At 42.7% G+C, this 22,977-nt stretch overlaps 1 protein-coding gene across 4 annotated transcripts in view; it reads right to left on the bottom strand.

Moving 5' to 3' along the window:
• Nucleotides 1-2,094: 2,094 nt before the first annotated feature.
• The window catches only part of UBA1 (ubiquitin like modifier activating enzyme 1), a 50,318-nt gene continuing 29,435 nt past the window's right edge, over nt 2,095-22,977 (bottom strand). For all 4 annotated transcript variants that reach the window (XM_020797596.3, XM_072991308.2, XM_020797597.3 and 1 more), the window contains exons 2-26: nt 21,771-21,887; nt 19,421-19,479; nt 17,890-18,058; nt 17,656-17,790; nt 15,707-15,813; nt 15,124-15,214; nt 14,886-15,018; nt 14,670-14,767; nt 14,139-14,285; nt 12,619-12,795; nt 12,168-12,275; nt 11,421-11,501; nt 11,179-11,334; nt 10,751-10,916; nt 9,582-9,778; nt 8,993-9,057; nt 8,509-8,704; nt 8,326-8,400; nt 5,416-5,605; nt 4,870-4,958; nt 4,541-4,633; nt 4,252-4,443; nt 3,547-3,648; nt 3,355-3,455; nt 2,095-3,264 (exon numbers count right to left, since the gene is read on the bottom strand). In XM_020797596.3, the coding sequence (XP_020653255.1) occupies nt 3,129-3,264; nt 3,355-3,455; nt 3,547-3,648; nt 4,252-4,443; nt 4,541-4,633; nt 4,870-4,958; nt 5,416-5,605; nt 8,326-8,400; nt 8,509-8,704; nt 8,993-9,057; nt 9,582-9,778; nt 10,751-10,916; nt 11,179-11,334; nt 11,421-11,501; nt 12,168-12,275; nt 12,619-12,795; nt 14,139-14,285; nt 14,670-14,767; nt 14,886-15,018; nt 15,124-15,214; nt 15,707-15,813; nt 17,656-17,790; nt 17,890-18,058; nt 19,421-19,479; nt 21,771-21,887 (3,180 nt within the window). In that variant the 3' untranslated portion in view covers nt 2,095-3,128. The remainder of the gene's footprint in view (nt 3,265-3,354; nt 3,456-3,546; nt 3,649-4,251; nt 4,444-4,540; nt 4,634-4,869; nt 4,959-5,415; nt 5,606-8,325; nt 8,401-8,508; nt 8,705-8,992; nt 9,058-9,581; nt 9,779-10,750; nt 10,917-11,178; nt 11,335-11,420; nt 11,502-12,167; nt 12,276-12,618; nt 12,796-14,138; nt 14,286-14,669; nt 14,768-14,885; nt 15,019-15,123; nt 15,215-15,706; nt 15,814-17,655; nt 17,791-17,889; nt 18,059-19,420; nt 19,480-21,770; nt 21,888-22,977) is intronic.

The raw sequence follows: 22,977 nt of genomic DNA, 5'->3' as shown, positions 1-22,977 counted from the left end.
TGGCTGCAGAGATGCTTACCCTCAGTCCATACAGGTCTACACTCTTTTGCACCCCTATCTGGGAATCCTATGAATTCTTGAATATGGGAGCAATGGCATGAAAAGCATATACTCTGCCATTGGGTTACATCTTTGTCTGTGTTACAGCCATAACAGTTTAGGACTGTGGCAGGTAGCTAAAACTTTCAGTATATCAATACTGTTGCTACCATGGTGTTAAGTCTGCCTCTTGATATCCTTATGCTAAGAGCCCTGAATTTGTGTTAGAAGTTCAAGGAGCTACAGCACATTTGTAGGCTATAAGTTCCTCAAATAGAATTACTATCTCCTACTGTCTTACTAATGAACCGTTCCACTTATTCAGTAGAAGGTGCCTTTAGTAGTGGTGGGGATAGTATCAAGAACCTAAGGAATGTCTGCAGTGGTTGAGAAGCACAGTTCCATTTATCTCTCAAAGGCATTACTTGCTATCTCCTTGTCCTCTGTCATAATCCTCCCAGATGGGTTCTCATCATATACTGTTCCAACCAGGAAACAGTACTGATTCTCAATCATGTACCTGCTGCAGTATTAACTAGTGTTACCAGCTTTTGGAAATATCCCATATCTACGTAATGTACCCACCATTTCATTATGAAGCTGTCATGTTTCAACCAAAATATTAACAACTATTATCTACAGGACTTTTGCATAATCAGAACAAAACTTACTCAACTTTGAAAGTAGCACACTAACAGAACAGCCTTGCTGGCTGCAGGTCTCCTTCCAGGCACAATGCAAATTATTGATCATGAATAGAGATGGGGGTATTCATATACAAATACCTCCACACAGGTGCCATTAATGAGGGTTCAGCCCCATGGGGCCAGACGGTCCGCTCACCAACCCAACACGATTCTACCGATTGCGCCGCAGTGTATGATCCATTCGCCACTCCTGGCAAGCCAACCCTTGCTGCAAGGTCGAGTGGTGAGTGGATCGCACGCTGCAGAGCCACTGGTAGAATTGCGCTGTCCGCATTGGATCAGTGAGTGGACCGTCTGACCCCACGGGCTGGACCCTTCCTAACACCACCTGTGGGGATACTTGTATTTGTATATGAATACCCCCATATCTAATGGACAATTAAGTTATTGGGTTTCAGGCTACTTTCCACAAAGCCAGCCTACCTAGGCTTTGAGATCTTCATGGAAGACCCGTCTTCCTCAGTCCCCCCCCCCCCGAAGTATATTGGGGTGGCAATTCAAAACAGTTTCTTGTGTAAAAGGAGTTGCAATCCGACATCTTGATGACTACAAACTCATCATCCTTGAGGTAAATTGTCAAAGACAAATGGTGTCCTCTTGTTCCTGGGAAGCCTCCACAGTTTGCACTTAGCGACTATCATGTTAAATGGGATTGGTGCCATTGTTTCTAAATTCATGCTGCAGATCTTTAACCCTTTATTTAAGTACCAGATAATTTTCCTTCTTTAAGTGTCTCAACAGATGATTCCAACATTTTCTTGACCTGTTACAAACTTGTGAAGTTTTGTTTTCAGTAGTGGGTCTCTCCTGTCCTCTGTCTCATTTCCCCAACACGACACCTAGAGCAGGAAGTATATTTTTCCTGCCAAATGCTCAGCCAATTTGATGTTTTTCAAGACTTCCAAACTTGGCACACACACCATTTCTACTGCAGCTCTTTGTTGACAAGGGGTGGGGTGGTTTATGCATGGCATCTCATCTGGAACTTTCAGTTCAGTCTGGAATCCAGGAAACTACAGCTTTCATACTTGAAACAGAATCCTGCTAGTAACAAGAGCAGCAAGTCTTAACAAAAATAATTGATGGCTTGTTATATACCCTTATTTTTACAAGCTGCTCAAGCTATTTCAAGAAACACTGGTTGTAAAGAAAGGACCATATTAGCCAATCAACTTTTATATTGGTTTAGACAGAACTGTATTTCTGTATATTCAGAGGAAAGGAGAAGTGAAGTGAAAATCCTGGCTTCAAAAGAGCTGATACCACATGTTTTTGTTTAAGCCCCACCCCAAAAGTATAAACTGAAAATTCAGCAAACTTCAAACTAAAAGATGCTATAAAGCCCATAGAAGTTTGCATACTGTATTAGTTTAATGTGCCCTACACACTATATCCCACAGCATGATTAAGAACAACTCATATTTTGCTTGTTATAACTTTTAAATAATTAAATCTTCATTGTGAGCCACATTTCTGGAGTGCTATCTTATGGTGGACTGTTAATGAAAACTCTGTTTTTGTTTACTAAGATATCTGTGAAGTTAAAGAACCAGTGGCAACGAACAACGAGAAGGCTAAAAACCCAATCTAGAGATAGTGCTGCACACAAAGGAGGCAAGGCCCTTTTTTTTCTGGACTATGCACCTGCATCAACACGGATCAGCACTTATCAGTCTTCCTTCTAAGGACAGACACAAACAAATAAAAAGGGTGGGGAGCACTCACTGCTGCCTTTAGAAGCAACTGAAGAACGCCAGACCTCTGAAGAAAGATCAAGGTTCTACACTGCTTGTACAGGACTGCCCTCTTCCTCTGGGTCCTTGTTTGAACAATAGAAGACTACTGGCTTTTGCAAACGTTTATTGACTCATTTACTTCTCTTACCAGTTCTGACCTATGCTCTTCACCCATTCACATCCTCCCTCCCTCCCTCAGCCAGCCAAGGTAAAGCCTCCAGGTGCTCAGAAGAGACAAGGGAGCACTTCATGTTACAACTCCATCCCCCAGGATAGGATAAGAGAGGGAGCAGTCTCCTTTCACAGCAGGGAGTGATGGAGGGGGAAGGGAGCTGGTGCAGGAGCCAAAACACAACACGACTAACATTAACAGGAAAGGACAGGATAGGGAGTGTGGGTTAAGGCGCCTCAATAACATGACATAACCGCAGGGTCTAAAGGGGGGGGCGGGGATGGGCCACGGAAGCAGAGGGTTTCCCAGGCCCTGATGGACACAAAAACCGGAAGAAAAAAAATCCTAAAAGGGTACAAAAAAGTTATTCATGTTTTGAGTCACTTTAACCGTGACAGGTGGAGGAGGGAAGCAGGCCCTCCCCCACACTAACAGTCCGTGGCAGGCAGGTGGGTGGTGCTAGCAAGGGAGCTGCTAGCGGATGGTGTAGCGCACGTAGGGCACCTCTGTGTCATCCCCACTGTCGTCGTTGCAGCACAGCTCAAAGACCAGGGCTTTCACGTGGCGACCTATCTTCTTCTTTGAAACTTTGGTGACAATCTCAGTCATCCTGGAGGGGAAAAGAAGAGCGGTCAGAGACAAGCAGGGCTTGCTGAAGTTCCCCTGCCCTACTGCAAAATCCTCCCAAATGAAAACATACGGTTGATCGTGGCGCTCCTTCAGCTTTGCAGGCTGCATGAAGAATGAGTAGAGCATAGAGACTCCCTGGGAGAGCATGGTTATCTCCAGCTTGTGCTCTTTCTGTGGAAAGGAAAGGAAATCACTCAAAAGGTGCTTTGTCTGTATTAAGAAGCCTCTGGCACTCAAAAGCTTTGGCTTCCTCTGCTCTTACCTTGAAGTAGGCCAGAAACTCTCGCAGAGTCATCTCTTGTCCATCAGCCTGGATACCCTGCACTTCAAAGCGGTCCCATAGAGTCCATTCAGTGTTATAATACTAGGAAACCAAAATAAAAACATTACATAAATGATGTTAACATATACAGGCAGGCTCCCTTCATTTTGTACAAGAAGGAGCTGCAGAACTAATGGCAGCATTGGCTACATCTCATTTCTAAAATGTGTGTGCCTATGCACTCATGCACAGAGCTCTCAACATAGTTTCCAAAGCTCCAGCCCCATCTAGCACTGGGTCACAGAGAAGAGAAAGGAACAGAAACACCCTTCTCCAATGAACAGGAATAGCAGAAGCAGGCAGAACATGCACAAAGGGGGTGGGGGAAATGGAAAGGGGTCACAGAAGACATATCTAAAAATATTCCTGTTTTTAGAGAACGAGACAAGGTCTCTTGAGAATTCCCTGCCCTAGTAATGAGAGGCATGGATAGACATCTGTCTTTTCCTCCCTTCCTACCTCCAAAAAGGGGAAATGTGCCCAAGTGTTTAGCAATTCTCTCATTTTTTGTTCAATGGACAAGTGCTGGTCACTCCACTCAAAGGAGGAGACACAGAATGCAGTACAGATACTGTAAGTCTACCCCTGCTTTCTGGCAGGTAAGAGCAAGAAAGGATGCAAAGACCAGGGTGTCACCACACTTACTTTGTTCTTGGGGCAAGAAATTGGCTCAGAGAAGCCAAAAAAGGGCAATGCCAAATTGAGGAAACCATTCTTGTAGGACTCCAGCCGCTTGTGACCTTGTACTACTTTGTACAGCTCCAGACACACCAAACCTACTACAGCTCCTGTCGTTGTGGCAATAGCTGGTATGATTTTCCCTGCAATCAGCTTGCTCTGACAGGGGAAAAAAAGTGTAAGTCTGCTTGCATGAAGCATTCCCATGTTCCCCTCATCCCACAAAACAGTCCCAGCCACTAGAGGACATGCCTACCTTGTGCCGATCAGCAGGAGGAATATCATAGTTCTCTGCTCGCAAATTGGATGCAGCCACAATGAAATCCATGTGGAAATTCGTGTCATCATCCTTAAATTTAATGCAAGCAAAATGATAGTTACATCTAGCAGTATTCCCACAGTAGAATATTCTTCCCAAGATTCCTCTTGCTTTGGGAGAGGCACAGAAAATTCTACAGCTTCAGATTACAGAACAAAGGCCCCTTCCAAGAACATTCAGGTGCAGTTTGGGGTCAGTTTCACTTGGCAGTGCTATAATGAGGGTAGACCCAAGGCTTATCCCTTAAAAAAGAAGAGGAAACTTACCTTTTCAAAATCAACAGGAAACATCCTGAAATCTTGAAGCTGCTGGGGTCCTGGGAGTAAGGATTTGAGCTCCTCCAGCCGGCTATCATCTGTGGAAACAAACAAATGAGTCCTGGAAAAGTTAACTATGATCCCAAGCCACTCTCCTCTCTGCAGTTTGGGCTACCCACTGCAAATCCAAAGGCAGTGAGATTTTAAGGCATACTGGGCCCCCAGTAGAACATGTTTAGTAGCTAATGTACTACTGTACCAGTGTTTGCAAGGTTGATAGAATAGCTTCAAATCCTAAGATATACTAACAGTATTTTGGGAAAATATACAAATATCCTTTTGAGATTAAGAATCAAATTTAGAATCCAAATGAACAATGTGGAAAAAATTCTATACGAAAAGGTGTTGAGGCATGGCTTCTCTAATTCTTTGGGGACTGAGGGGGGGGGCTAAGGTTCTATCCTTACCCTATTCTACCATGTACCTCAAGTTCCCTATGACAGAGATCTCTCCTCTGCAGCCCCAGCCCTGATTCCCAATTCTAGCAGGTATTACCAACTGAGGCATTGGCATTCTGCAACTCCTGGTCAGAGATGTGGATGCGAACACCGGACTTCGGAGTGAACTCTGGAACCTGCACTTGACGAAGGAGCTCTGCTATGGTTGCCCTGTCTCGAGTGCCTGCAATGCCATATGTCTGTGCAAACAAGTTTGCTGCTGCCACCACATAGTCCATGTGCAAGGGCTGTGGAAGTAAACATCAGCAATTAGGAGAGCAATACTTCCTTGATGAACACAGATATTGTACATGATGCCCCCATGCACATATAGACATGCTTTCATCACAATTCTGAATCTTCTCTTTATAAACCTGGAAATGTTACGCAAAGCTCAGCCCTCCAGTTGTTTTGCAAAGTCCGTTCCCACTTACAGCGACCCTATGATCTCCAAAATGTCCTTTCCACAATAGCCCTGCTCAGGTCTTGCAAACTCAAGGCTACGGCTTCCTTTATTGAGTCAATCCATCTTATATCTGGTCTTCCTCTCTTCCTGCTACAGTCAGGTTTTCCCAGCATTACTGCCTTTTCCAGTCTTGTCTTCTCATGTGATGAAAATACAACAGCCTGGATTTGATCATTTTTTTGCTTCGAAAGAGGGTTCAAGCTTGACTTGATCTAGGACCCACTTGTTTGGCCTTCTGGCAGTCCATGCTACACATAAAGCTCTCCTTGAGCACCATATTTCAAGCTAATCTTTTTTCCTTGTCAGCTTTCTTCACTGTCAAGCTTTTACAGCGGTAATCGGGAATACAACAATGTGGATGACTTTTGTCTTGGTTTGTAGTGACACATATTTCCATTAGACAATCATTTGTACTTTCTTCAAAGTTGCCCTTTTCAGCCTCAGTCTTCTGATTTCTTGGCTGCTGTCTTCATTTGTACTGCTGATAATACAAGCTGAGTACCCAAAGTCACTAACAATTTCGGTTTCACCAGATGTTGTTCTACATTAAATATTTGTTGTTCTACATTAAATATTTTTGTTTATTTAACACTGAACTGTAGGGGTGTGCCAATAGGTTTTTTTAAGGACTACAAATCCTGTAATTCTCCATTCTGAAAGTTCCACCTGACAGACCCACACCTACACACGGCTCATATGGGAAAAAAGCAACAACATCCTGTGGGGCAGGCTTCATGGCCCAGGATAGCACCAGGGCAGTTTCCTTTTCTAACAGGAAGCCAGGATGGATTTAGACAGGTGTGTCAGGTGAAATTCTCATGAATGAAACATTGTGGGATTTGCAGTTCAAATAATCTCAATGGAGTACCTATTCAACTGCAGTTCTACTTTTGCACTTTTTCTTTAACCTTCATAAGGAATCATTTCAAATCCTTGCTACTTTCTACCCGTAAAATGATATTATCTGCTTATCTGAGCTTACTGATATATTTTTCTTCATTCATCTGAATTTAATCTAGTTTTTTTACAATATATTCTGCATGTAGATTGATCAGATACAGAGAACAAACACACTCTCCTTTGACACCTCTGTCTGTGGGAAACCATTTTGTTTCTCCTTCTTGTGTACTAACAGCAGCTTCTTGTTTACAATATAGATTACACATCAGGACAATCAAGTGCTAAAGTACCCCTCTTTCATGCTCCACACTATCAAAGACTTTGCTGTAGTCTATAAAGCAGAGACTGATACACTTCTAAAATTCTTTGATATGCTCCAGTAGTCCATGTACATTTGCAACATCATCTCTAGCACTTCTTTCTTTTTTTATAAACTTAGAACTGCATTGTTGGAAGAGGCCCTACGGGTCATCAGGTCCAGCCCTTGACAAAGAGGGGAATCGAACTTCCAACCTCTGGCTCCGCAACCAGATACCTAAACCACTGAGCATTTTGGAATCTAGCTTGAACATTGGGTATTTCATGCATGATATATGGAAAAAGTCTTTGTTGCAACATCCCAAGCATTATTTTGCTTGTATGGGAAATTGAGTGCAATGTTCCTCCTTTCTTAGGGACTGGAATGAATATTGAACATTTCTAGTCTGTGAGTCATTGTTGTGTTTTCTATACTTGTTAGCATATTCTTGTTGAGATTTTGATAGATTCTGTCTATGTAACTTGAAACATTTCTATTAGAATTCCATGTATTCCTGGTGATTTATTTCTTCCAAGTGCATTGAGAACCACTTTCACCTTACTTTCTAAAATGGCAGGTTCTTTATCACAGGATTCTGATTTAAATGGATCTACCATCCTTACATCTCTTCTGTATAGCCTTCTCCTTATTTTATTTTGGTCTAGAGCTGCAATTCTAATTAAATTTTAGTCAGCACAGTCAATAATGAAGAATGCTGGAAGTTTCAGTCCAACAATTTCTGGAGGGTCAGTTTACTTCTACAAATACATGAAAGAAATCCAAACTTGGAAGGCTCCTGAAGGCACTGATTCTGGCTATACTAACTTCACTTTCATATCTGTTACCCAGAGAAACAGAAGTCATTCATAAATCTCGTCTTGATTCTCTTACCCACCTATACCCACCTATTCAAACAGCCATCACTCTTTGTCAGAGACACACAGCTAAATCCCACTATTAATCCATTTACTGTTTTAAGAAAAAACGCTTTGTAGAGGAGTTTGCCCAACTAAGGGCTTTATCCTCAGTGCCCAACCTTTCCATTCACAATCCTTTTTCAAAACTCAACATCCAAAGGTCCTGCTGGTTAACTAAGCCACAACTGCTTCCCTTCCAGTCAATCTTCTCCAGCTGTCCAAACTTTTTGAAAAGACATATAGATAGTAGAACTGAATGCAGCTGACACTATTAATTAGCTTCTGAACACCAGCAAACAGAGCAAGAACCATGTTTTCCCACAAATACTAATTAGCAATGCTAGTACTCCAACCTTTCAACATTCATCTGCCCATCCTGGTACTTACATTGTTGACATCAAAGGTGAGCGGGTGAGGGCATCGCTTTGGACCTGACCAGAATAGGGTTCCTGAATTAGTTTTCTGAAAGAGAAACAGAGGGAGTGCTTTAAAAAGGACAGCAGCAAATTTACTGCTTTGTTACTGGAAGAAGGTACTGTGGCTATGACATTACAATTTTCAGCAATATACCTGGTTTGGGGGGAAATTGTGCAGCAGCTGACGAATGTTGTTGCTGTACTGGGTGTGCCAGTGGTTGCATGCCCAGGCCACACAGTCAGCCCATGATTTAGGCCGATCCGTCACTAAGCTCTTGTAGACAGCTTCCAGCACTTCCAAAGGTTGAGTGCCTGGCAGCTTCTGAGTCCGTTCCATGAACTTGGAATCTCTAAAGGAAAACAAGAGCTATCTCAGCAATTTTCTTCTGTCTCAGAGCTTCTGGGTGATTTAGAAACAATCAGAAAATGCGAAGCCATGCCCCAGGTACCTGGTCACCTTTCTGAACCTGTCTGAGGCTTACTAGCGGCTATCAACCTAGACTGGACATTACTGGTCAGATCAACTCTGCTGCATCTTCTACTAATGCAGAGCTAGGCTTCAACCTCCAAACTCCACTGAAATGGGACTTTAGTTAGCCCTGCCTGGTTGCAGATCCTCACTGTGACATTTTACTCACGTGATATACTGGTTGACATTTTCTGCAGGCTGCTTGAAAAGGCCTTCAAATTCATCTCGGGCCCACTGGCAAAACAAAAAAAACAGCAACAACAATAATAGCATTGCATCTATGAGGCAGACAGGACAACACCTAGAGTGGTCTTAAATGATTAGATAGGCGGGATATAAATAAAATAAACAAATAAACAAACAAACAAACAAATAAATAAATAAATAAACAGAACAGTTTTTACAGTACACAGTAGAATGGCATTTGGACAACAGACACAGGTGGAGTGGTATCAAACAACAGAGCACTACAGTATTAGACACAGTAAAAAAATCTTAGCAACTGATACCTGAACTGACAAATACCAACAACTGCACTGAAATGGCAGAGAGATCTACTCTGCCACTTAGGAGGAGAGGGAGCAGCAATCAGATGTACATTCCATGTATGTTTCAATTAACGTATCAAAAAGGAAGCTCTCCTCATTTTAGCAGCAAGGCCATTTCACCAAGAAACCAAGACGAGCCATCATCTCTTGCCTTTACCACATCCCAGCTACTGCCTTCAAACTAAAAATGCAGCCCAGTGCCAAACTGACCTGCAGAGTGTGTTCAATAGCATTGGGAAAGTTCTTGAGGGTGCAGATAGGGATGGATTTTTCTGGTGGGTCCTGGCTGGAGCTATAGGACTCTGTAAGGAAGGGGATCACCACCTGGATGTTCCCTTTGGTCCCCAATGTCCCTGACTCCAGCAGGGGCTTACGGTAATAGACACAGCGGCGGTCCATGTACATCCCTAGTGTAAAGGATACATAAAGAGGAATTACACAAAAGAACGGTGAAACGCTGTTGACCAGAACAGTAGACACTGAAAGCAATCTGAGGAGAAGTGGAACTCGTTTTGCCAAAACTGAGACCAATGATGTTGTAGGTGTGTGAAGCCATGGCATTCTCAACAGTCACCTCTGACTGGAGCATATTTATTTTGGGAACACCTAGGATGTGGATATATGAACTACTGTAGTTGCACAATCTATGCCTCTTTAAAGTCAAACTACAGTGGTGCCTCGCATAGCGAGGTTAATCCGTTCCGGATTAACCTTCGCTATGCTGAAGCATCGTTGAACGGATCAAAAAAACCCATTGGAACGCATTAAACATCGTTTAATGCGTTCCAAATGGGCCAAATACTCACCGTTCAACGAAGCTTCGTAATGGCCGGCAGCCATTTTCGCGCCCTCGCCTTGCTTAACGAGGGCGCGAAAACGCTGCGCGTGGCCATTTTGGGCCATTTCCGGGCTTCCAGCGGCCATTTTGGCCACGGAACAGCTGATCGCCGGGCTTCGTTTTGCGAAGATCGGTAAGCGAAACGCTTACCGTCTTTGCAAAGCGAATTTAGCCCTATTCAAAAAACGTTAAGCGATCGCATTAGCGATCCGAAAAAACGGATTGCTATGCAATTTCATCGTTATGCGGTGCGCTCGTTAAGCGAGGCACCACTGTACATGTAATGGGGCCTCCCAATGAACATGTTTGGTTTAAAGAAGAAGTGACTTTTCCTTGCCTTGGCACTCCTGCACTCTTTCACTAGCCATTTCTACCCCCGCCCCCAGATTTTACCACATTCCTCTCCACTGTGTCACAGGGGAACCACTTTGGCATAGAAGTCAGGTTGCATGGGTTTGCTTTGCAGCTTCCCCTCTTCCTGACCCCCAAACGTGTGTCTAGTGTTCCAGTAGGCAAAACAACCACTGTCAGAGATACTCACTGGCATCCACATTGTCCAGTGCATTTGCCACTCCATCAAGGCTCTCAAAGAAGTCATCATCATAAATACGCTCAGTGTCTGGGCCCACACGATCTTGGTGGCTTGTGATGTGAATGTTTGGGTTCATTTCCTTCACAGCAGCTGCCGCTGTATCAGATTTCATTTTCTGGGTAGACAAGAAGAGACATCACCCCCAACGTAAGTAAGGAGAACACAAAACAATGGCTCCTAGCCTCATCCCCATTACTGTTTTGTTCTCTATTCGGTTTATCCTTAGGTCTCCCAAAAATCAAGCCAAACCAAAACAACTTCCAGCAAAACTTTCAGCAAGAGGGAAATAAGCAAGAAGTTGCTATAAAAGGCTTCATGCTTCCATGCCGACATATGACCAATTAGCAGAAAAAGTAATCGCACTAAATGGAACTGACCGTAACATCCCATGGCCGGAAAAGGAACTGTCGGTTGAGATTGGACTTTTCAATTGTGTCCATATCGGTCACAATCACCTCTCCACCTTGCCCACACCCTAGTCCAATCATAGCAAAGTTCTTGAGCAGTTCACAGCCAATGGCACCAGCACCAACCTAAGAACAACAATAACAACAAAAAAGGATTACTAGGATGTTTAAATGCAAACATCGTGAAAAAGAAAACTGGTGTTAGGACTTACCACAAAGTATTTTTGCTGCCCCAGCTTAGTTTGCAGGTCACTTCCAAACACAGCAATCTGTCCATCATAGCGGCAGCTCTTCTGTCAAGAGGGAAAAGACATGACACTTTTACTATCTCTTCTTCTTAAAGACTAAATTTCTTCATCCTTCCAGGTCTGATGTAATCCCTCAAAACAGCAGTCAATGTTACAGTATATTTATTTATTTTAAGTTGTTGTATATGTTTCGATGCTGTGTTCTATCTACTTTTGGATGCCTTTGTCTATAACTCACCCAAGTTCCTCTGTACATAAAATACTATTTATAACTTCCTGCTGTCCTAAAGCTCTTTCAGTCTCAACAATGGCCTTCCCACTGGGACAGTGACCCAGAGCTTAAATCTTATGTCCATCATATACTGAGTAATACAGCCTATTATTAAATCAATCAAATATTCTTCTCCACACCTGTAACATGGCAACAAAACACATCTCAATGGACAGAACAGTAAATGGAAATACTTCACAGCATTAGAGTTGCAATGTATTTGAGTGTGTATGAATATATATGCATCTGTAATAAAACCCACTGTTTCTCAAGCTGTCCCCTGCTCTTCTGGGGTTAAAACATCTTGGCCTACTTATCTTTGCTTCTTAATGTTAACTGAAGGCCTTCCTGCTCTACAAACACTTCTCCCCATCAGTCCTGAGCAGCACTTTCCTCTGCTGTTCATAGCATGAATCTCAGACCCTACACCGATTACTTACGGGGCTGCAATTCTCCTCGGTGAGGGCCTCTTTGTTGTCCTCAGGCAGACACTCCAGGGCATCAAAGTACAGCCACTGAGTGACAGGCATGAATTTACCGGAACACGCCTAATGGAAGGAAACAAGGAAAGAGACTTTATTTGCTTTAGTGCCTGAATGCTCAGCTTTATTTACGCAAAGGCCATTGTTTTGTTTAAAGACGTGGGATGGCCGATTCTGAATGTTAAGCCCATTCCTAGCCCAGTCTCTATCACAGAGCCCAAGGATTCACTACTTTCATAGTTACATCCAACCACCCCATCTGCTTGGGTTGGAAGAGGGGAGGAATCTATATCAAAGACCCACACCCAAACTGTAGGAGGGCTTGGCTACAGGGCACAGGAACCTCAGGCAGGCCAGTCAGCACTCCAAATACTCTATTGTGAATTTCTGGATTTTACTCTGTCCTCACCTTCATGACTTCTTGTGCAGCCAGTCCCCCAATAAAGGCATTGACAGGTGCTAGATCTCCAGTGGCTTGGAAGGCCAGTTCCTTGATTATGTCCTCATTCAACTGCTCTTGCTTGAGTGAGGGCACTGCTTGTTCATTCAGATTCTTAGTGAAAGCCAACACCTCACTAGCATCTGCCTGATGAGGAAGGGAAAAAGTCAGACAAAGGCTAAGAAAGAGCCTCATAAGAGAGATGGAACATATGAGGGAAAGAATATAACATATGAAGGTTTCAATAGGCAAGGAAGAAGAATTTAACTTATTCCTACAGTGCTGTACATCCAGAAGAAAGCTGCTCCTCCAAAAGCTGGTATTTACATCAGCCAGGGGGGCGGAGGCGGGAACAATACCAACTCCCATCTAAGAGCAGCTCTGGAGGGGCAATTTTTCATTAGAAGTACAGCAGAGTAAGAAAGGGACTGAGTCTGCCTTTCTGCTACTATTCATGTAGGAATTACAACCCTGGCTTCACAAAAGAAGTGGTTGTTAACAAGTTAAGAAGCAAAACTGTACTTAACATTGCATCTGATTTAGCCTTAATATTTCAGAATTAATACTGTTTTTGTGCATTTGACATTTATTTGCTGAAAAGAGGTAAATGGCAAGCAGAGACAAAAAGGCAATGTTTGTGCTTATGTCTGAATCTGCATCTAGTCAATCCAGGATCTAAATCTAGAAAAACTGTGAAAACTGAATAAATTTGATAGCATTCTTATTCTCTGTGATTGTCTTTTACTACATTACATAATTCTGGTTTTGCTCCTCATGAAGTGGGACAATGGACTACAAGGAAATGCTATCCCATGCACTTAAATCAATCAGCACTGGAGATTTCAACAGACATTACTCACACACTTCTTTACAGCCATAAAAGCATGAAATGCTTCCCTGCATCCTTTTAAAACAAAGATCAGGAGGCTGAGTACTAGTGTTTCCCAATGCAATTATTGAAGTCTCCTGCAGGTACTTTTAAATTGACTTCAAACACCCACCCACAACCATCTGGGTTAGACATTAGGGAGAACTGAGTGGAATCCTTATAGATCTATGCCAGTACTGGAACCCTTGTTGTATCTGGCATGCACAGATGACCCTCCAATAAAAATGAGTCAGGCCTTCGAGAAAATACATTCATCTTCCCCAAAACATACACAGAGCTTCTATATGCCTATCTAGTATGACCAGATAGGCGGGATAGAAATAAAATAAATAAATAAAATAAATAAATATGCATTTTTAAAATTCTCTATTAATTCCTAAGTGACACCCAATATAAGCTCTAATTTGGTCCTCATAGTCAAAATAAAACAATATAATTCAGCTTCACTCAAGAACAGCTTTGTTACAGAAAAATTATCCCCATTTTTCTTAGAAAAACTGCTTATTACAAAATCTGAGTGTTTTTTTTCCTAGTTACGGTTACAGAAAGCCTCAAAATGCAAAACCCACCAGAGAATAAAGGCTAACTCTGAACAATCTACCTGATTGCGAGGCTTGGGAAACCGTCCATGCTTCTTGTGGAATTCATGCAAGCTCTGGAATCCTAAGTGCAGCTGCGCTGGTCGGTCAAACTTGCCAAAGTCGGTGATGATGAACTCTGGTTCAGGCAGAGATGAACGCAGAGATTTCTGGAAAAGGAGAAAGACTGGATTACATGCCTCCCACAATTTCTGCAACTCTTAAAAAGCAGGTGAGCACCATTTCTGACCATGGATACCCCTGCTTCAGTTTATACAGACTATGGAATTTAGAACTGGTCCATTCATTGTGATAATATGTATCTGATTATGATAAGGCACTATTATATGACTCAGGAGAATCAAGTCAATGAGATAAAATATGTATAAAGATCCCTTCACGTCTCCCCTTGTGTGTGGCTGAAAGGGGACGTGACAGTTACTGATATCCTGGCTTGGAGCTAGATGCCTTCAAAGAAAGATACATGTGATTTCCCAGCTATGAGAATTTTGCCCAGGAAAAAAAGTTAAGAGTCTGCTAAGAACAACACTTACAAAGCTAATTTTCTTTGGCATCTTGACCTGGGTGACAATGCCACCACGTACGTAGTCTGAGAAGTTGGAGGTGTCACCAATGCTGAACGTGTAGGGACCTGAAAAATAACAAAAATGGACATGTACACTTACCAGAAGTGCAGCCACAAGAGAGAAATCATACTGAGAAATAAGCAGTATTCTATACTATTTAGTTGAGGTACACTGCAGTCTCACCAAGTACTTTGATTTCCATAGGTTCACAGCTGTTGAGCTCTGTCATACCCTCAACTTCAGTGAAGGAAACATAGTCTCCACTCTCGAAACCATGCCGAGCCTCATCTAGACAGGTTACCTCTCCAGGGGACCCCTATACAAGGAGAGGAAAGTCTCAGCAATAAACATTGTAGACATCAGTGTGTAACTCATTAAAGGAGACACAAGTCTTGCTTGTAAAAATGCAGAAGAACATTACCTTTGTAATCATGGAGACCATGGCACTGAGTGGTTGCTCTCCATTGGTGTCTGTTACAACCATGTCATTACCAAAGTCACAGAACAACTGACTGTAAGGGAGAAGAAAGAAGGTGAGGGGCCTGTAGTGCAGCACTTTTTATAATCCACAACTTGTTCAGAGTTGGGTAGGAGATATGTACTAGATGCCTTCAAAGAAAAATACATGTGTATTCTCGAAGGCTTTCACGGCCAGGATCTGATGGTTGTTGTAGGTTTTTCGGGCTGTTTGACCGTGTTCTGGAGGTTTTTCTTCCTAACGATTCGCCAGTCTCTGCCGACCAGAGACTGGCAAAACGTTAGAAAGAAAAACCTCCAGAATACAGCCAAACAGCCTGAAAACCTACAACAACCAAAAATACATGTGATTTCCCAGCTGTGAGAATTTGCCCAGGAAAAAAAAATTAAGAGTCTGCTAAGACTGGTACACTTTATCAGACAGAGCATGGCATTTCTAACACAACTCATGGTGGAGAAATCAGGCATAGGTAAGGGCCACTGGTTGATGCATCACAAATAAGGAACAGATGAGGGATTCCTCTTACCCAAACAGTCCCTTGGTATCTGCCACTACCAGCTTGATGTCTTGACTATGGCAGAAATCACCAATGCGCAGCTGTTCCTCCAAGGGACAGTTGGTGAGAACAACCACCTGCAGAGGGGAGAAAGCACTACCTAAGTAGCGTTCTAGGAGACTGAAAATGTCCCTCTAATGAGTTAAATTAAGGATCACAAACACTCATTCCTAATTCACTAATTAAGACAGCTGTATACTTGAACAACAAACAAGACTTGTCTGCGCACCACACTGATATGTTCTATCTTGGTCTATTTTGTTTTTAATGCATTCTCTATTCTTGGAACTTTTCACCTTTTAACTCCTGTGGCTTGATGGTTCTTGAACTATATGCATCCTCAGGATTAGACTAGCTCCAGCAGAAAGCATTCAAACAGAATACAGCACACCAGAAATAAAATTATGATTGTAGCTCTGAAATAAACCAAGCAGCAAGCCCCACAAGTACCAGACTACAATGGATATTTACTTAACTTTATTCTTAAGTGATCTAGACCCAAGCAACAGTGAAGTCAGGCTCCAGAAAATACCAAATTATTAAAAATGGTGAAACTATGGAGAATTCAAACAAGGAACTTTCCAAAGAAAGTTGAAAAGATGAAAAGTCAAGAAAAGATTAAATTTACATATAAAGTGACATGCACAAGAGTAATATTTTTAAAAAGGAGAAATGTTACGTTTTTATATACACTGACAGAAACTAAACTAGCAAAGTAAGTCTTGAGAAGAAAGGAAATCAAAATGACAATGGCAACTCTGCATAGTGAAGTAACAATAAAGGCAAGCACAATATTAGAAATCACCATGTGATTGGGAAAGAAACAGTCAGGTATACTGGCATTACATCATCGGGGGCAGACATATGCTTAAATATTGCAGAGAATCATTAACTGGCAGTCACCTAATAATTAGTTTTGGATTGACAACCAAGTACTTCATACATCACAGAACTGGCTTAACGGCATTCGCTGCTACAATATGCAGCAATAGCCATTGTGGCGATCGCCCACGTCACTCATGCAATTTATATTCATGAGCTGATTTGCATGAACCTATGAGAGGACTGGAGAGGTGGAGTCAGCGGCTACATGAGGCTTGGTGGGAGGAGTCGGAGACAGGGCTAGTTAGCCAGAGAGAGAGGGAACAGATACTGAGTAATAAGGCTGGTAAAGATAATAGGTAGAGAAGGTGGTAATGATATAGCAAGAGAAAAGAAATATGTATTGAGAGAACTGTTGATAAATTGGTTGTTGTGGGTTTTTCGGGCTCTTTGGCCGTGTTCTGAAGGTTGTTCTTCCTAATATTTCGCCAGTCTCTGTGGCCGGCATCTTCAGAGGACAGCACTCTGTGCTCTGGTTGATGAATTGCTTATGTATAACGTGTATCTGAAGAACTTCTGTTATTACTGTATTCAGTCTAATTCACTCCAATAAATAAGTTCTGTTTCTGTTCACAGGACAAGTGTTCTGACAAACATCATTTATATTGTGGATTAAGGTAATCCACTGGTGGCAGCGAGAGGAAAACACAACATGAGTCTTTGTGAGGGAAAGACAAGCAGGGGCCACAAGGGCAAACACCATAGCCATTAACTTAGTTAGCTTTCTAAGATCAGACAAATTAATGGAAGTCAACTAAATCAATAGCTCTCAGTCATGACAGTGAAATACAGCCTACAGAAAACTCACAACCTGGAATTACAGAAGTCAAGTACAAACAACAAAAGGATGGAGATCATTATCAGAAACATCTTGCTGCCTACTTCTGGAGCCAGAAAACCCCACTAAACAGACCCCTAGTCTAATTCAAGGGAATAATGTCTGGCTATTCAGCTTTTCTTTTAAAAATCAACCAAACTGTCTTCCTGTCTGTGAAAAAGCTCTACTTTCATCAGACTACCATCCTGCTTTGAAGTACCTGAAAGTTGCTAAGGAAATCCTCACTGAGGGGCCCAGTGTAGGCAGTAACAGGTACATAGGAGTTCAGCTCAGCCAGTCGTGGCTGGGATACTTCAGCACGATTCTTCCCTAAGTCTTCCTCATGCAGGTAGAACTGAAGAGAGATTCAGACACAGTGGTGAGGATATCAAGCTGCACAACTACAAGAGGATGCACACGGGAGAGTCATTTGAAACAACGAAAGGGGCCTTACCTGGGAAGAGAGGTCAGACCACTCAGCCACACCCTGGTCATGGATTGTAACAGATTTAACTCCACCCAGGATTATGTTTTTGGCAATCTCCACTCCCAGTCCTCGCAAGCCAGATACCAGAATATTAGCATTCTGCATTCGCTTCATGGCCTCATGGCCCAAAACGTACCTGGTCAGGAAAAGTGATAGAGCACCATGTAGGTTAATTTCAGAGCCTTAACTACCCAGCTGGAAAACTAGGCCTCTAGTTGAGAACCCAGTTTCCACAGAGCATCTCAGAAACGGCTAAAGTTCAAGAGCCACAATGTTCTCTCTAAGTTGTATGGTCATGTAGCACTTCATTGGTGCTATACACCCACAAGCCAGTGTTGCAACCCATTTGGCTCTGGTGACGGCCAGAATCCTGTGTGTGCGGGGTGGGGCCCAGAGCTGGCAGAAAATTAGAGAACACATTGGCCATCGATAATCAAAATTCTACCATCAAAGACTTATGTTCACGGGTTTGGAACTTTGTGCTGCTAGAAAAATTTACGGAAAAGGGTTGGAAAGGCAAGGGAATAGAAAGTCTTCAGGACTTCTGCATCCCTTCTTTATGTATAACCTGCATACAGAAGATTAAGAAAGAAAAGCCCCTAATTCACACAAAGTAATTCAAAACAACGGATTTGGATAACTCAGCATGTAAGATAACTACTATGAAGAGAGTGATAACCAGTAGTGAACAAGAATCTATATGCTGAAAAAGTCAAGCTTTATTGTTGCTGCTGTTAAAGTGGTTTGGGTTTTTTGGTTTTTTGGTTTTTTGGTATCTTCTCTTGATCCCTGTTGTGTCACGTAGCATTAATGATAATGTTACATAAACATGCGAATAGAGATAAGGGAAATCCAGACATGATCATAGTAGACATGATGACTCTTTTTTGGGGTGTAAGATGACCTTTAGGTTAAAGGGACACGAGGTGCTACATGAGAAATTCAAACGGGACCAATAGATTGAACTTACAAAATATCTTTGGCCAATAACAGGCAGGATTGAAAGGTATGGGTTCAAGGCACCAATCGTAATACTTCTCTTTATGGCTCTTTGTGTAAAACCCTATATAATTCTGATTCGAATCAATATCTGCTTTAAGAGATTGGGCCCTAGCTGTATATCTTAATAAATTGGCATAAATAACAGCTGGTCGGGTGCATCGTGGTCTGTTGTCCTTCGCCGGAGTTTATAACCCCCATTAGCGGGTAACAATAATTTAAAAAGAGAGACATGGAAAATATGGGAGAGACCTAACATCACTGCTTATCATGGTGGATAAAAATCAATCTTTAAAAAAATAATTAAAATCATGATTTCATTTTTTTTTTATTTTTTATTTAAATTGTCAATTTTTTTCAAATTTTAAATCATAATTTAAATTGTGATTTAAATCAAATCTACCTTGCTGCTTATCCCACCTAACCTCTTCCAACCACAGTAGAATAGTATTGCATGACTAACATTCAAAATGGTAAGCCCTCCACAGTCTCTACTTACAGCTGCCTTGAGTACAGACCCTCATCAATGTCTGTTTCACTTCCATTTTTGGCCATACCCTGGAAAAAAGAAACAAGAAGAGGGATTATTAACAGTACGATGGGGAGCTTTACTCCACAGGTTATTCACTATATCAACAAAAGTGTGCAACACTGACAATAGAATTGCAATACAGTGGTGCCTCGCTTAACAAGCGCACCGTTTAACGACGAATCCACATAGCGACCCGTTTTTTGCGGTCGTTAATGCGATCGCATTGCGATGTTTAGATAGGCTAAACATCGCATTGCGATCATTTCTGCACCCGGTGGCCATTTTGGGAACAGCTGATCGGTGGTTCCAAAATGGCCGCCGGGTGCAGAAAATGGCCGGCTGCACCATTTTCGCGCCCGAAAATGGCGGCGCTATGGAGAAACTTTGCAGAACTGTGAGTTTAAGAGCCATAGGAATGCATTAAACCAAGTTTAATGCGTTTCTATGGCATTTTCCGTTCCGTATAGCGATGCTTCCCCATAGCGACGGTTAATCCAGAATGGATTAACCTTGCTATGCGGGGCACCACTGTACTTATTGTGGCTTTTTCACGCCTCATAATTGGCAAAAATAATGAACATGCACAGCCAGTTTCTGCAAGAGCCCAACTAAGGCTAACCATGGTTAGGGAAGGATGCTGTAACTCACAACCCTTAACCATAGTCACCCCACCTGCAAATCTGCTGCTCAACTATGTCCAACCAACTTATTCAGCAAACAGAACCAACAAATGGTATGTCCATGAAAATCCACATAAGTCACCCCAATTATGAAATTCTTGCATTTCAGCTGTATAATTTAAGGCCCTCCCAGCTCAAAGTGAGTTAGAGCTGGGAACAAAGGAACTTAAATGTTGTGCAACCAATACCATTATAATTGAAGAAGCAGATTTAGCCTGCCGATTGCCTACAAATAGTTAATATCCGCTGTAATTAAGTCGGAAATCCTGTTCATAAAAAGCTTGGGATTAAAGGCAGTAACGCTGGGCTACACTAACGGCTTTACTCTAAACATAATGGAAGGCCCCAAAGAGGTGTTGGCAGTCAGGGAATCTGGCTATTTGGCATAGGTTTCCCACATACCCACACTGCTGATTACTAAGTAGCTGCAGTGTATCTATGGGAGTGTAAATTCTTGCACTGGCTTTATGAAAGTCACCTTGAGCATCTGTCAGCAGTTGGAACCTCTATGCTTCCCACAAAGTTATATAGTGAGGGCTGTAAGCATCATGCCTGATGGAGCTATGGAGCAAAGCCTATGGCCTAACAGAGGAATAAGCAGCCCATCATATATTGTTGGGCTGCATCTTCCATCAACTCTACTCAGCATAACAAATGGTAGGGGACCATGGGAGTTGCAGCCCTACAACATCTAAGCGGCCTCATATTCACCACACTTGACCTTACAAGCTGATTCAGTCTGCATCCCAATAGTGTTTCTATGTCCCTTCCTCAATGTCCTCTGATGTAACTGAATGGCTGAAACAGTGTGGTGTAGTGGACAATGTCAGACTAAGATTCAGGAAACCTGTGTTCAGGCCCCACTTGGCTATGGAAACTCACTGGGGAAGGCAGCAGTAGGCAATTCCTTGAATATCCCACACATCTTAAACATTATGAGAGTTGCCTAAGTTGGAATGATGTGGCAACATATGATGAGCTGCACAGCTGCCATTCTTTCCTACGGGGGAAAATGCTGCATCTCGAAATATCCAGCCAGAAGATGGACTGAAAAGACAGTGCAGAACTACACTTCAAATCTTCCTTCTCCCTTACTCATCAGCACAACAGATGCTTTACCAATAATAAAATAAAGGCCCCTTATATGGGTTAAGCTGGTGTAGCTCAGTGGGTTGGAATACATAGGTGCAGGGGCCGAGAGTTGGTAGATCATCTGGAGCATGTATGGCTGATGGGGTCACATGTCCTGCTGCCTGTGTAGCCTTGCGTGAGATGCACAGGTCCTCAGTCCTCCAGGAGGAGGGACTGGTAAACCGTATGTGAGTACTTTATACCTAGAAAACACTGGGAGACTTCCCACGTTAGAATCAACTTCAGGGCACATTATTAATTTATTATTATATCTGAGCTGGCATCTAAGTAGATAAGATGAGTGCTGGAGCAAAACAAAGGACTATCTCATCCAACACGTTTTATGCAGTGGTCAGCCAGGGACCTGTAGAAAGCCCACCAGTAAACATAAGTGCACCCTCCATCTTGTGTTCCCTAGCAACAGGGAATCCAGAGTCAGTTTTGCTGGAATTGACTTGTTTTCCATATACATAAAACAGGATCCATAAGTCAGCCCTGAGTCTTACGTTGGCAGGCGCTTCGCGCAGATCAGTCTGTATCGATTTGCCAGAGGAGCAGTTTGAACCCGTCTTCGTCTCTGATTCAGACAAGCGACGCTTCTTGGACAACGGCGAGCTGGACATCTGAGCACAGCATTGGGAAAAATACAATGGTAAGAACAGAGAGTTTGGTCTGGAGCCTGTGAGAACATATAGCCTGGCCACACAGGCCCATGATCTGCTTATCTTGTGGCAGGATTCTGACACTAACTAAATACAGTGGGGCCTCACCTTACGACATTAATTCGTTCCAGCGAAATCGCTGTAAAACGAAAACGTCGTAATGCGATTTTAAAAAGCCCATAGAAACGCATTAAAACCCAATTAATGCGTTCCTAGGGGCTTGAAACGCACTGTCCAGCGAATATCCTCCATAGCACGGCCATTTTCGCTGCCTGTGCAGCAAGAAATCCATGCCAGAAAAGAACGGGCGGCCATTTTGTTTACCTGGTGGCCATTCTGAAACCGCTGATCAGCTGGCCAAAAATGATCGCTTTGCGATGATCAGTTCCCGAAGCAGGGAACCGATCATCGCAAAGCGAAATTCCCCCTTAGGGAACATTGTTTTGCGATCGCAAAATCATCGACGTCTAGCGATTTCGTCATCAAACGGAGCGCCCATTAAGCGAGGCACCACTTTTTATAATTTTGCCCTTTCACATGCAGAATATTGGGGGGTGGATGGAGAAGACAATTCCAATAAGGATACTGTCACAGAAGGAGACCCCAAAGGACTCACACTGAAGTCCTCTGGGTGTTCCCTGAATCTGGTATGCTGCCACCACAAAGGGCCTCAAGGTGGGCAAAATCTCCATTCTCTTGAATCCGTCTAATTGCCTTGTGAGTTCTCAGCCCAATGACACTCAGAAGCCCCAGAAATTACTAGCACGTGTATCCCTCACTCCAGGGTTACAAATCCAGTAACTCTGTAAATATGAGATGAATGCCTGTCTTACAAGGCAGGACCTAACCAAAGAGCAAAATTGTTAGGAATAGAAGTGTAGCCAGTTCTCCAGTCTAAGGATTATAGAATTCAGAACCAAGTCCCCCCGCTTTCCCAGTTTAACCAAGAAGCAGACCAAGTGGACAGCACTTGGTCTGCTTCTTGATTAAATATTATATATATAAATTAAAAACAGAAACAAAAAACCCCCACCTGATTAGAAGAGCATAA

Source organism: Pogona vitticeps, chromosome 2, assembly GCF_051106095.1.
Source record: "Pogona vitticeps strain Pit_001003342236 chromosome 2, PviZW2.1, whole genome shotgun sequence".
NCBI classification, from domain to species: Eukaryota; Metazoa; Chordata; class Lepidosauria; order Squamata; family Agamidae; genus Pogona; species Pogona vitticeps.
Note: the sequence above shows the minus strand (reverse complement) of the source record. Positions and strands in the feature narration are given on the sequence as shown.